Consider the following 15,063-nt stretch of genomic DNA (forward strand, 5'->3'; position numbering starts at 1 on the left):
GGCTTTTCCTTTTTTCTTTCCTCCCCAGTATTTGTCTTCCAAAGTTTTTTTAAAAATAAGCGATGGGGAAGGAGGGGAGAAGGGGAGATCCTGAGGCAGACACAACAGAATTCTAATCCAGTAAGAGAAACATGTCCTTTCCCACAGACAACCTGCCAACCTGAAACATATTCTCACCAGTAACTGCACACCGCACCATAATAACTCTAGCTCAGGAACCAATCCATGCAACAAACCTCAATGCCAGCTCTGCCCACATATCTACACCAGCGACACCATCACAGGACCTAACCAGATCAGCCACACCATCACTGGTTCATTCACCTGCACATCCACCAATGCCATCATATGCCAGCAATGCCCCTCTGCTGTGTACATCGGCCAAACTGGACAGTCTCTACGGAAAAGGATAAATGGACACAAATCAGACATTAGGAATGGCAATATACAAAAACCTGTAGGAGAGCACTTCAACCTCCCTGGCCACACTATTGCAGACCTTAAGGTGGCCATCCTGCAGCAAAAAAACTTGGACCAGACTTCAAAGAGAAACTGCTGAGCTTCAGTTCATCTGCAAATTTGACACCATCAGCTCAGGATTGAACAAAGACTGTGAATGGCTTGCCAACTACAGAACCAGTTTCTCCTCTCTTGGTTTACACACCTCAACTGCTAGAACAGGGCCTCATCCTCCCTGATTGAACTGACCTCGTTATCTGTAGCTTGCTTGCTAGCATATATATACCTGCCCCTGGAAATTTCCACCACATGCATCTGAAGAAGTGGGTATTCACCCACGAAAGCTCATGCTCCAAAACGTCTGTTAGTCTATAAAGTGCCACAGGATTCTTTGCTTCTTTACAGATCCAGACTAACACGGCTACCCCTCTGATACATGTTTCTAGAAGGAGTGCAGCGAAGGTGACCATGTTATCACTCAAAACAAAGATGCTCCAAGAACAAATACAAATATTTCTCTGGTAATTGGAGATATAACAATATAGTATTGTACTGACAGTTCTGTACTTATGGTTGAGAAGGCATGTTCATTACCCGTGAACATAAGAACAGCCCTGCTGGGTCAGCCCAATGGTCCATCTAGCCCAGTATCTTATCTTCCAGCAGTGGCCAATGACAAGTGCTTTAGAGGGAATTAACAGAACAGAGCAATTGAGTGATCCATCCCCTGTCATCCAGTCCCATCTTATGTCTGTCAGAGGTTTAGCACACCCAGAGCATGGGGTGGCATCCATGATCATCTTGGCTGATAGCCATTGATTGACCTCTCCTCCATGAACTGATCTAATTCTGTTGTGAACCCAGGAGTTTTGGCCTTCACAACACCCCCTGGCAAGTAGTTCCACAGGTTGACTGTGCGACGTGTGAAGAAGTATTTCCTGATGTTTATTTTAAACCTGCTCCTGTTAAATTAATTGGATGACCCTTGGTTCTTTTATGTGAAGGGGTAAATAACACTTTCTTTCTCCACACCAGTCATGATTTTATACACCTCTGTCATATACCCCCTTAATAGTCTCTCTTCCAAGATGAACAGTCCCGGTCTTTTTAATCTCTCCTCATATGGAAGCTGTTCATCCCTCTAATCATTTTTATTGCCTTTCTCTGAACCTTTTCCACTTCTAATATATCTTTTTTTGAGATGGGGTGACCAGAATGGCACGTAGCATTCAAGGTGTGGGCATACCTTGGATTTATATAGTGGCTCAGATATTTTTGATCTTATTGATTCCTTTCCTAACATTGTTAGCTTTTTTTGACTGCCGCTGCACACTGAGCGGATGACTTCAGAGAAATATCCATGATGCCAAGATCTTTCATGAATGGTAACAGCTAATTTAGACCCCATCAATTTTGTATGTATAGTTGGGATTATGTTTTCCAAGGTGTATTACTTTGCATTGATCAGCATTGAATTTCATCTGCCATTTTATTGCCCAGTCACCCAGTTTTGTGAAATCCCTTTGTAACTTTGTAGTCTGCTTTGAACTTAATTACCTTGAGTAATTTTGTATCGTGCAAATTTTGCCACCTCACTGTTTGCCCCTTTTTCCAAACGATTTATGAATATGTTGAACAGCACTGGTCCCAATACAGATCCCTGCAGAACCGCACTCTTTATCTGTCTCCATGTGAAAACTGACCTTTTTTTTTCATTCCTATCCTTTGTTTCCTATCGTCTAAACAGTTACTGATCCTTGAGGACCTTCCCTCTTATCTCATGACTGCTTACTTTGCTTAAGAGCCATTGGTGAAGGACCTTCTGAAAGGCTTTCTTAAAGTCCAGATTCACTTTATCAACTGGATCACCGTGTCCATATGTTTGTTGTTACTTCCCCCTCACCCCCCCCGAATTATAATAGATTGATGAGGCATGATTTCCTTTTAAAAAGTCCTGTTGAATCTTTCCCAACAAATCATGTTCATGTATGTATCTGGTAATTCTGTTCTTTACTATTGTTTCAGCCAATTTGCCTGATACTGAAGTTAGGCTTACCGGCCTGTAATTGCCAGGATTGCCTCTGGAGCCTTTTTTTAAAAATTGGTATCACAGGAGCTGGCTTCCAGTCATCTGCTACAGAAGCTGATTTAAGTGATAGGCTACGCACCACAGTTACTAGTTCTGCAATTTCAATTTTGAGTTCCTTTAGAACTCTTGGGTGAATACCATCTGGTCCTGGTGACTTATTACTCTAATTTATCTTTTGTCTTTGTGTGCATTTAACTTCCTGAAGGGGAAAAAATTCACCCTTTGGGCTGAAAATTCTTTTGCTAGTTTTTCTACCTAGAAAGAAAAATTGAGGGAGGAGGGCAGTGGGGTGAGAGAGAGGCATGTTTAACATTTTTGTCCATCTGAAAAATTCTGAAGTGAAGAAAAGCACTCTTCTTCTCTTCCCCCGGCCTCTGGTATCTCCAAAGCTTTATTACACTCTCCTAACCAACAGCTTCTCATTACAAACTTCAGACTTGACTCAGGCCTTGTCTGCAAACAGAAATTGTGCCCCTGTAACTGTGCTGGTCTAACTAAAGCAGTAGAACCCCTCTGGATAAGAAGGGTAGTACCACTATAAGTGCATCCACGTTGGGGATTGTACCAGTATAATTATTGAGGGGCTGGGGGTGGGAGGGAAGATGGGGGGAAATCACATCCATAACTTAGTCATACTGATACCAGAGCTGTGTGGTGACCAGGACTTAGTACTCAGTGAGGGCAAATGCATGGTAATGTGTTTCAAGAAACTTTTTAAAAAAGGAAGAAAAAAATCCCCTTGCAGCCTCAAAATACTCTTTACCAAAAATGAGGAAAAAGACATAAGCATTGAAAAATCACCTACTTTGTGTCATGTTTTTTTGTTTGTATTGTCACATTTTCAATCTTTTCTTTGCAACCATGAGAGCTGGAGCCCGTTATTTTTAAATGAAAGATTGTCGTCTTGTTGTCTAGAATACCACGTGCAGCCCTGTCAGCCCAATTCAAACCCTGCTGACATGGGATTGTGTGTAAGTACTGTACATATTGCAGGCTTGGGTCCTAAATTGGTAAAGATGTTGCCTGGCTAGTCTGGACTCTGGCCAGTCACCCCTGCTCCTGAGTCCCTGTACGATGGCTATCTGAATGTATAATCATTAGATCACATGATCATATCGAATTCTGCTGTATTGCATAGGCAAAATTTTGCAGTTGGCTCACTGTCACAACTGAAAGCTTTCCAGGCTGACTGGGCTCCTTCCAAAAAGGGAAGATGGCTTTGGAAGGGGCTCAGCGGGTCTGGCAAGCATTTCTGCTGGACCTTGGTGCTGCTAATTTCAAATTCTGCATGCTCTGTAGGGGACCCGGCTCCAGAAAGCACAGTGTGTACCTAAATCACACCTTCAGTTGTATAGGAATTCTTTATTTTAAATTCATCTGCAAAACTAAATTTAATTAAGTTAGTACTAGAGGGATATTTAACGTCTGCAGAAGTCAGGATATTCATAGTTATGGCAGGCTTAACTTGCTCACGTGTGTGTGTGTGTGAGAGAGAGAGAGAAATATGCATAGAACAGAGATGGCCAAAGTTAATGATCCTTCGAACCACATACGACAATCTTCAGAGCCAGGGCAAACCTGCCGGGGCTTGGGGCTTCCTCCCTGTGGCAAGTTGGTAGGGGTAGGACCTCTAGCATGTGGAGAGAGGGGTCTCGTGGCTTCCGCCCTGTAGGAGGCAACTGCTGCAGCGTGGGGCTCCAGGCCTGCTCCTGCTGAAGCCCCAAACCCTGGCAGATGCTCCCCACCGGGCTGCCCCTGCTCCCCGCTGGGCAGAAGGCCTGTGCTCCTCTCCCCACGTGTGGTAGGTGAAGAACGGGAAGGGGTGGGGGGCTCCTTGAGCCACACTTTACTGGGCTTGCGAGCTGCAGTATGGCCACCCCGGCATAGAATTTAACACCTACACTGAGCTGTGTTTTACTCTGCATGGCTTTTGCTGTGACATGGTTTAGACATTTATTTTAATGCCTCTGAAGGATGCTGGTAAGAATTCCTTCTGTCACTGCATTGCCCGAAGTCCTCAGCTGGGCTCAGAACCTGCATTTTAAGGGCTGTACAAACACACAAGAAGTTATGTCTCTGCCCCAGTGAGCCACAGCCTCCTTTGCAAGTTTTTATTTCATATATGTACAGAGGGATGTATAACTATGGCTCTGAGATCCAGGTTTTGAATTGGGCTTGTTAAATCCCCATTAGGAACGTACTGATGTCTGTCTGTCTTTCTTTTTAGTGTGTATGTAAAATGCAGCAGCACTCTGCTGAGCCACAAATCTGCACTGAAAGTGGATTTTGGTGCTGCTTGTTTACTGAATCACAGGCCCATGAGGCTCTGATGGGGGTTGTCACACCCTCCGTGGGCTAATGGGAGAGCATCAGATCATCCCACCACTTCCCCAACACACAGTAGTTTCCCTCAAACCAGACTGGGTCACTTTAATTAGCTGCTGCTTCTCCTGACCCTGGCACTCACTAGTTTACATAGCTCCTCTGTCCGCCTTGACTTATTGTGAGTCTGCACCTGCATTTCAGGCAAGAATCCCTGGATTCCATCCTTCCCTGTTCTTGCTGAAGCTCAAAAGTCCATAATCCATAACTGGCCTCTGCATCGCTTGTCCGGACCAGAGGTTCTAATGCATGAAACCCCATCTTCTGTGTTGCAAAGCAGTGTGTTTACATAGAATCTTTAGCTGCCTTGGCTACGCCAGACGCTTGCCCACATCTTTGCATATCAGGTTCTCAACCTGGTGGGTGGTGGCCACCCTGCCCTTTCCCACATTGCTAAATAATAGAGGAGTCCCAGCTAAAGGGAAAAGGAGGTCCCTGATCTAGAGAAGAGCGTTGTGTACAGAAAAGTTTCAGAGGCACTGCAGTAAGCTGTCTCTTCTGGAAGAAGGAAGGCTGGCTGCATTTTGGATACTGTTCTGTTCTCTATCCATTCTCATACCATTCATCACCATAGTATCTGAGTGCATTGAGCAATGTGACTAACATCTGTATAACTTTCTCTTCAGCTGCCAGGTCTTCCCCATGACATGAAGCAGCACCATAGGCTAGAGCCTGCCACTAGGCCAGCTGGATGTATGCAGTTCTGGGAGGCTAGTGGGCGAAGGGGCAGCCTGCCTTGGGATGCCCTTTGCTAGGTCAATCCCTTTCCAGTGGGGAGAGAGCTGCTTGAAGCCACACAAGTGAGTGCCCATTGGCTGCTTTGCACCCACTTCACCACTGTTCAAGACAGGCAGTGCAGGAGGCTTATTTCCCCAGAGCAATTAAAGTTTAAAAAGTGGCCACTGTTAATGCAACCACTCCTGGTGTTCAATAAAAGGTGGCACACCAGGGAATTGAAGGGCTCTACAGAGACACGGTGAAGCAAATGGGAGGTAGTTCTAGTGTGTGCAGAGGGGGATGAGGGCGAATGGCAGGCATCTGTACCTTGCCCTCCCCATACAGAGATAGTTCCACAATACTTTGGCAGTCTTGATTAGAATATTAGTTTCAACAAGCTGAGCTCTGTATGCCATGGAGGGGTGGGGGGGAGCGGGAGGGGGAAAGGTACTGTAGTCCTTCGGTGTTGACTTAAAATTTAATTAATTTTGTTACCAAATGAGGCATGAAATGCAGTGTGAAATATATAGCAGCACTGAATGCTTAATTGTATGGGGACTGGAAAATGTAGCAGGGACTGAGAGTAAGAGATTACCTGAGGCAAATGTGGGCATGATGTTCTGGGGACATTTTCTTTGGGGCGCCACTGAGCATCTGTCGATGGGCAGTGGTGCCGCAGAACGAGCTCTGGTTGAAGTGTAGCCCAGCTGGTGATGGCCTTCCTGTGCACTTAGTGAGAGCTTGAGTTACACAGAGAGTAGGGGGCTTGTCTATGTGGAGAAGTTATTTATGATTTCCTATTTGTATTGTAATGTCTAGGAGTGCCCAGCATGGACTAGGACCCCATTGTGCTAGGTGCTGTACAGAATTAAAAGCACAATAGCTATTATGCATTAGCTCCCCATGGGGACCCTGTTACTCCATGCGACGAGTGCCTTCGTATGGGTCAGCTTCATCCGCTTCCAAAGTGGATCCAGGTACACTTCTACTCCACAATAGCTGTTTCACTGTGTAGATGAACTCTAGGGCTTCTGGGCAGTGCCGGTGACCTAATGCAACACGGGTTGTGTGGAGGGAGTGCTTCATTTTGGTGGTGCTATCTTTGGGTGAGACGTTTAAGGGGGCAGGTTTATGTTAAAGCTGACAGCGCATTCACCAGGGTGAATCTGAGGAAGTGGGTATTCACCCACGAAAGCTCATGCTCCAAAACGTCTGTTAGTCTGTGAGGTGCCACAGGATTCTTTGCTGCTTTCACCAGGGTAGTATCTGGGCTAACTCTCGTTTCAGTGGGTTTTAATTTACAAGACTAGACAGTTTTCCGTCTTACTCTGATGCATACTGAGCAGTCTTGGGCTTCTTATTTCTACATCTTCGCAAGTACACGAGGTGCTGTCCAAGCAGACACTGGCTTGCAGACTAACGCAGGGCTTGTCTGCACACACTTACTTGCTCAGTCTTAACTAAATGCATGTTTTTAAGCCAATTTAAGCTGGTACAACCCTCTGTATGGAGACTTATTTCAGTCTGAGTGGCTTATTTCAGTTTAGCTGAAGTCAATTGGGAATAAGTTTAAACTAAACTCTTGAACTGAAATAAGTGGGCCCACACAAAGGGGTTGTACCAGTCTACTAATTTGGTTTAAAAACATACATTTGGTTAACCCACTACAACTTCCTGTGTGGACAGTCTCTTATATTGGTTTGGTTTGAGCTGATTAGGGAACAGGTTTAGGCTAAATTTGTTTTGAGTGTTTGTGCACAGCCTTTTGCACCAGTTTAACTAAATCGGGATAAACACTCACCAGAAGTTGTAAACTGGTGCATCTTCTGTATGTAGACAATGCTGAAAGTATTCTGTAGCAAATTCTGAACTTCGGACTGGCCTTTTCTCTCTACTCATAGAAGGTAGATGCAGCAGACGCCTCTCCATGGATGTTGAGGAATTGGCTTATCTAGGCTAGAGAATCTTGACAGATTGGTCTTTTTATGGGGATGTGGGGAAGGCCATAGAATTGGGTGTGTGACCTCTTCCCCCTCCCCCATTGCTGCTTTGTGATGTACAAAAGTCCTAGAATTTGATGTCCTATTTTATATTAGAAATTCTAATCATGCCTGCCTTGAAAGATTTTATGGTGCTAGAGAGCATAAAAAGAGACTTAAGCAACAAGGGGATGGCACTTTTAGGCTGTCTAGAACTTTGTGGAGGTTTTTGATTTCTGTGCCTAATAGGCATTTTGGAGGAAGGATGTCTTTGTTGACAATTCAGAGCCCCTTTTTGTCTAAGGAGGTCAAGTCCAGTGTCCTCACTCTGAGATCTAGCAAAATCAGGGAAGGTCGGATATTGCTGTTGGTTTGAATGTAAAATAACTAGAGAAAAGAAAAACACACCTCAGCCGTCTTGCGTTGCCTTTATGTGCCTTAAAGGCATGGAGGGAGGGGTAAACCCACTTTTAAAAAGATTAAATTAAAGGTGGATTTAAAGATAAACTTAAAAATGAGATCGGGAGATAAATACAGTGGAACCTCAGAGTTATGAACTGACCAGTCAACCACACATCTCATTTGGAACTAGAAGTATGCATTCAGGCAGCTGCAGAGACATGCCCCCCCAAAATAAAATAAAATACAGTACAGTACTGTGTTAAACTTAAACTACTAAAAAAAAGGGAAAGTTTAAAAATAAAGATTTGACAAGGTAAGGGAACTGTTTCTGTGCTTGTTTCATTTAAATTAAGATGGTTAAAACCAGCATTTTTCTTCTGTATTACGTCAGTGTTCAGCTGTAAACTTTTGAAACAACTATTTTTTGTTCGGAATTATGAACAGCCTCCATTCCCGAGGTGTTTGTAACTCTGAGGTTCTACTGTAATTTTTTAAATAGCAGAATTTTTCCTGCCATCTGCTCAGGATATTTAACAAAACTCAAACTCATTTCAATAGATTTAGGAGAAAAACTCATTGAAAAGTTTGGCAGGGGGATCATGAAAAATGTTGAAATCTTTAAAATTCTTTTGATTCTGCAGGTTTCAAAATGGAATGTGTTAAACACATTTCTGTACAGATTTGTGACTGTTTAAGTTTTATTGACTTTTTTTCAGGCTCCCGCCTCCAGCCTTTTAACTTACTTCCTGTACAACTCTGCTGCTTCTCAAAGTGAGGACATTTTCAAAAGTTAGGAGTGCGAAAAGGAAAAAAATGAGAGAAGAAGAGGCAGCTCTTTTTACTTTGAACAGTTTTTTATAAATCCAACATTTTTTTGAATTTTTGAGCTGATGGAAAAAAATCATTTGAAAAATTTTAACCTTTAGGAGGCATAAACTTAAATTTTCCAGGCATCTGTGCTTCTTCCTTTATCTTGTCTGCAGGACAGTGAGTGGCTTCCTGAAAACGGTACATATTTAACTCTAAAATGTAACTGACCAAAAATGGCATCCCCACACTCCCTTGCTCCATGTGTAGTCAGACATGTCTGCTTTACTGTTGCAAAGTAAGTTTGTTACTTCTGTTGGCTGGGCACATCAATCAGAGCATGAGCTGCATCCTCTCTGGTTCCTTGATCATTCCTTAACTGAGTTCCAACTGCCAGGTCCAATTCCACCAAGAAGCAAACCCCAGTGTTTCTAAGGGAAGTATCTTTGATCTGTGACTGTGCACAGCAAGAAAGAATGCCTGGGATCTGGAAACTGAGCTGAGAGTTTGCAGGAGTGTCAGATTCTCTGTGAAAGGCCGATGCTGCACAGTATAACACTGGACCCTCACGAGGCTCTTGTTAAGAGTTGCTTTCCTGAATAGAACCCACTCTTTTGAGATTTTCCTACCAAATGTTCCTGGTTGGACTGACTGACTACATGTTTTCTGAATTGTAGTATTGAATGCACACTGCCCTGGTTCTTCCCTGTGGGTGGAGAGGTAGAATTCCTACCTTTACCTTTCTCCTTTGCATCACGGATTTTGTGGTTTGAAAAACCCTCCTTTCCACGGTGGGTGAAGATTCTGCACCTGATGTAGGTGACATGTCAAAAACTATGGCAAAAAATGGGCCAGCATCCTGCCTAAGAAGGGAGTGAGTGGGCTTGAGTTCTAGTCCACTGGCAGATCTCCATGGGTGCAAAAGGCTGCCTAAACCAAAATGGATGCTGTATGTGACACATCAGCAGAACGGCAGCTTCAATAGTTGAGAGCAGAAGCTCTGGAAGGAGAATTCAGAGTTTTGCCAATTGCCTTTTCACCTGCTGGATTGTGCCAATATGGCCTATAGCCCTCTAATGCGCCTATTCCCTTCCCATCTCTAAATAGTGGGAGACTGGGGTGGGGGTGGGGGGTTGACTTATCTTGACCGATGAACAAGACCATGGAAAAATGTGGTTAAGTACACAGTTGCTTCCTAGCATAGGGAAAACATGGAGTTGCCAGTCTCTCTACCTCTGTGGGTTTTTTTTAAGTGACGGGGTCTCCCTTCCAAAGGCTTGTTAACGCCCTATTAACATTGTTATACAAAACAGCAGTATACCATTTAATTAGGAAAAATAAGTACTAACCTCCACCATATGTTGCTCTTCTCCTGATATTTGCATTTGAAAGTCTGACTGAATTTCAATGTGGAACTGGATTTTATCCAAATGAATGGCCTCCAAGTCTGGCGTTTTGTCAGAAGATAAATGTACATTCCGATCAAATTTGGTGTCTTGTTTGTTTTTTTAAATGTATTTAGCAAGAGCTCCTTGTTCCTGCAGTTGCAGCTCAGTGTCTTGCACACTTGCTCTCAACCCTCAGACTAACAGGTCTAGCTGTGTGGCCATCCCTGCCTTCTCCAAAATGCAAAGAGGCAAGTCTGAAGTGAGGAATTGGCATTTTGTCTTAAGCGGGTCATTTTCAATAGCAAACTCCCTTCTAGCAAAACGAATGTCCTGGCTACTATGACTCCTGGCACCTTTGATTTCCAGCATTTTCTTGATATTTTTTTTTGGGGGGTGAGCAGGAGTGAAAGGCCAAATCTGCGTTACTCTTTTCTTCCCACCGTTTGCTATAGCAACAGCCGGAGCAGTGGTGCAGGGAGCCACGGACCACCTCATATTCTAGACCTGCCCTGAGCCCAGGACTGGATAGTATGTCTGTGCTAGTAGGACCCGCTCTATGCTAGCGCACCTACTGGTGGAGCTGATATAGTGGGACACTTCAATGAAAGCTAGCCTAGCTTAGACACTCCCGGGGTGTAACTGCCTTGGCAGTGCTAGTTTGAGGAGCTCTTTGCATAGTCCAGAGGCCAGATGATCTGTTTGTCACCTGAGAGGAAGGATGGTCCAGTAGTTAACAACATACAAGCCTAAAATTTGGGAGACCCCAGTCTACGTCCTGCTCTGCCGCAGACTTCTTGCGTGACCTTGGGCAAGTCACTTGAGCATCCGTGTCTGTTTCCCATCTGCAGAAAGTGGATAGCAGCACCTCTCTGCCTCACGGTGGATAAAAGCATTTACAATTGTGAGGTGCTTGCATACTACAATGATGAGGGCCATATGAGTTCCTAAGATATAGTTGCAGCATTGATTTAAAGGGTTTTAAAGTCCCTACTTCAGTTGGGCTTTATATATAGTGTGTGTGTGGCTTTTTTTTTTTTTTTTTTTTTTTTTTTTTTTTTACCCTAGTGACCTTTATCTTCAGCTGAAGAGTGGATTTTTCTCCTTGTCTGCAGGGACAATTAAACCAAGTAGACTAGATCCCTGTTTTAAATTTTGAGGTAGCAAAAGGACACGCAAGGTTGTTACTGAGCTTTACTTGACTTATTTGGCAAGTAGCTATTTAACTAAAAAGAGTTCATTTCACGTCCTGATTCATTTCACCCCCTTTGCCTCTGTGAATCTTGCTTCAGAAAAATATTGAGCGAGTCCTGGGTTGTGTATCTTATGTTTTTTGGGGGGGAATTGGTTGTCCCATTACCTGTTTCCCTCTCTTGGCCACTCAGCTCAATCTTTGACAGTTTTTTGGGGGTTTTGTGTTTGTGATGATTGCATTACCAGATGCAGGTAATGGAATTATAAGTCAGGAAGCACAAGCTGAAAAGTGTTTTAAAAAGGCAAGTGCCATACATTCGCTGTCTAAAAGGATAGCTGGGAAGACCTTTCTCCCATGACTCTTGCACAAAGATATCTCGCTATTACTGCTGCTCAATGTTGTTCCTGGATCATCTAGTTCTTCATATGGTTGAGGAAGGGTAGCTTAGTGCTTAGGGCAATTGCCTGGGACTTGGGGGAAACTCTGGTTTAGTGCTCTGCTCTGCAGCAGGCTTCCTGTGTGACCGTGGGCAAGCGTTTGCCCAGGGATAAGACTGATGGCTGGCCTGGGTCAGCTGACTCTGTCTGGTGGGGTTCAGGCTGCAGGGCTAAAAATGGCTGCGTAGGTGTTCAGGCTTGGGCTGGAGCCCAGGCCCTGGGAGGACTATACCCATAATAGCACTTTCTGACCTCACCGGGGAGAGGTTAATTACAGTAAAGGTGGTGAGGGGCTCAGATACTACAGTAATGGGGTGGGATGGGGGTTAAATAGATAAACAGCACTTGGGAACTTTGGTTTGGATGCTTGCATGTCTATCAGGTGCCCATCCAGCGCAATCCCAATGGAGTTGTGCAGCAAGAGCCAATGTGCATTGGCTCTACTAGGCTGGATATTTATTTTCATAGTTCAGTGGACCAAGATGGAAAACAGATCACAGCAGTACTGCCAAATTCTACTGCAACGGTAATTTCCTTTCTAAAAGGAGAAGGATGTTGTGGAGTTAGTGGCTTCCCATTATTTTCACCATTCTGAGCACTTTCTTGTAGTGGTCCCAGAGTGTCAGGCTGTGTGGTGTGTTTGGTTTGAAATGACTTTGCTTTGGTATTGTAAATACACCATTGGAAAGTGACTGTGTCTGGCCCCCTCCAATGTTTGCACTCTAGTAGTGCAGCCATCCAGACGCTGCACAGGAGTACAGCATGGGCCGATTAATGTGACCAGAATTGCTAACTTGTGTTCAAAGTGGCCATTAGCCATCACAATTTCTGTCTCCTTCGCTTCCCCCTGCTTCTCGTAAGATGTTGGATAGCTAATGACGTAATTGTCCATTTAATAACAAGACTCGATGGAACAGTAGCATGGCCCTTTGTGTGTAATTTGTCCTTGTTTGGGTATGTTGTAGGAAAGGTAGTGAGTCACTTCCCATGAGCCGGTAGTTGTCCTGCTCCTCTCTTGTGTTTGTGTTGTGTATCCAGCAGAATTATTTATAACTTAGCCAGCATCCCGGGTCTATTGTTTCAGTAAAAAGCAGGAATGACTAGATGACTTCCTGAGATTTTTTCACCACCCTCTCGTTTTTTTTTAAACCCTGCTTTTCCTTCCAAGTATTATATAGGCCAGTTGGATGCTTCCCGCCTTCCCCCCTTGACTGTGCATTTGGGCTGTTGACAGTCCCACTGCCGGTGTTGCTTTAATTCTGAAAAGCCTCCCGAGTCAGGCAAAGGTGGGAAGAATCCCTACAATGAATTACAAATACACAGACCTGGCTATAATTGGCTCACCATGAGTGGAGCCAGCATGACAGGCGCTAAGCTATAATGCACAGATCCTACAGTCTCAGGTCTCCAGCCGTGCTGTTAATTGGAGGGGTTAGCTCCCACGCTCTTGTAAAGGAAAGTATCAGGAGCTGTTTTGTACTTTAAAATCTTCTGGATAGTAGGCACTGGAGGTAGGAAGTTACCTCTGTGCACAGCGCTGGAATGAAGGTTACACAGCATTTAAGTCCTCCCCCTTCTTTATTTTGAGGGCTTAATTGGGATGTAGGTAGTGCACAGAGTTAATGGGTCTCTTGTATTGGGGAGGAATGTCTCCTCCTGTAAAGGACAATTCTAGCCCCCATTGAAGTGGCACCGATTTTAGCCAGACTGGGATTTGGCCTGGAGAACGTTGAGAAAGGGATGGACATAAGTTAAAGCAGCTCCCCAGTTCCTCTAGCTTCTGCGCTTCCTTTCTAGCGGCACCCCTGTGTGACATGTCAAGTTACCCATTTTGCACATCTGCTGCATGCCCAGTCAGTGCAGGTGAAGTACTTTGGCCCTTCTACCCTGTTTTGTGACTGGCTGATACCCGACATGCAGCTTACACCAGTGCTTGTCACGGGTGAATTTGTGACTTGTGAGAAAGCAGCAAGTCCTTCGTGGCTCTGTTTTCTTTTGTGCCCAGAAGAAGGGACTTTGTGCCAAATCTCCTCCATCGTGTTGTCCTCAAATGGTCAATCAAGCAAACTTACTTTTCTTTGTCTCCACTCCCGCTTCTTTCTGCTGCCCCTTTCCCAGCTTATGTGATACAGCATTTATCCAGGGTAATTTTATATATCCAAGCACAATGGTCTTCCTCGTTGTTCTAAGACGCTTCCCTCTGGAAGTCAGTGTACAAAGACTCTCCAAGCATAATAGGGGTATCAGTGTGGGATGAAGGTTTGTTTTGTAAACTCTGCACTTTCTGATGATCCATTTGGAAAGTGCCTGTTGGGTAAACATCTTTTGAGAACTATTGAGAATCAGAACAATGCCCAAGTTCCCATCTGTGCACGTGAAACCTTGATGTTAAAATGGCGTACGTCCCCATTCCTCCTGTCCCCCTAATATATTTTTAAATTGAAGAGTAAAACTAACATGAAAATGATTTGAATTCCTTGTTCTGTTGCTGACTTTTGGATACCTCAATGGGATCCCTTCCTTGTCCTCAGGCTCTCTTTTCCCTGTCTCCTTCTCTGCTGATGTAGTAATCAACCTCTGGTGTTAGGGTGACTGGGATACAGGCCTGTGTCATCTTTGTGTGAAACAGCTGAAGAGGAAGAGAGAACACCTTGGTCTGCAGAAGTTTTCTCGGTTTCTGTTACTTTGGAACACAAAACTGAACACTTGGTTATTTTTAAGTTATTGTTTTAAGCCTAGATAAATGCAAGCTTTTGCTTACCCTTTTGCCCTCATAAAGTATTTTCCTAACTTGGGCAGCTCCACACCATTCCATCGGGGATAGGAGCAGCATTGAGGGTGTAGAATGTTTTCATTATTCTGCATTTACTTCACCTCCAGTTTCAAAGCCCAGAAATGTGGCTTTTCCAGAATTCACTGGTTCCACAGGGAAACCTGAAGTTTATCCAAGCAGAATTCTGAGACTTTGAAAATGTTGCAGTGTTCACACGCAAAATAAATCAGCTTTGAGTGGAAAATGGGCCCTTGAATTTTGTTGGGAATAGTTTTTTGCACACTTGTAATATCCCGTTTTCCTTTTCCAAATGCCTCCCTAAGCAGACCATCGGGAATCTGCCACAGACCTGGGGCTATTGTGAAACTCCTAGACAAATCGGAATTGCTCTGTTTGTCTGTGAGGTGGCAGGCAATCAGGCAGTTGGAGAGCTTGTAC

At 44.2% G+C, this 15,063-nt stretch overlaps 1 protein-coding gene across 11 annotated transcripts in view; it reads left to right on the forward strand.

Moving 5' to 3' along the window:
- The window catches only part of TCF3 (transcription factor 3), a 128,222-nt gene that overhangs the window by 19,852 nt on the left and 93,307 nt on the right, over window positions 1–15,063 (forward strand). The window contains exon 1 of one of the 11 annotated variants that reach the window (XM_030540034.1): window positions 6,527–6,624. The exons of the other annotated variants lie outside the window; for them this stretch is intronic. Within the exon in view, the coding sequence (XP_030395894.1) occupies window positions 6,570–6,624 (55 nt within the window). The 5' untranslated portion in view covers window positions 6,527–6,569. Of the gene's footprint in view, window positions 1–6,526; window positions 6,625–15,063 lie in introns of those variants that run through there. 11 annotated transcript variants of the gene reach the window in all.

The sequence above is a fragment of the Gopherus evgoodei genome, chromosome 22 (assembly GCF_007399415.2).
Source record: "Gopherus evgoodei ecotype Sinaloan lineage chromosome 22, rGopEvg1_v1.p, whole genome shotgun sequence".
Classification (NCBI taxonomy): Eukaryota; Metazoa; Chordata; order Testudines; family Testudinidae; genus Gopherus; species Gopherus evgoodei.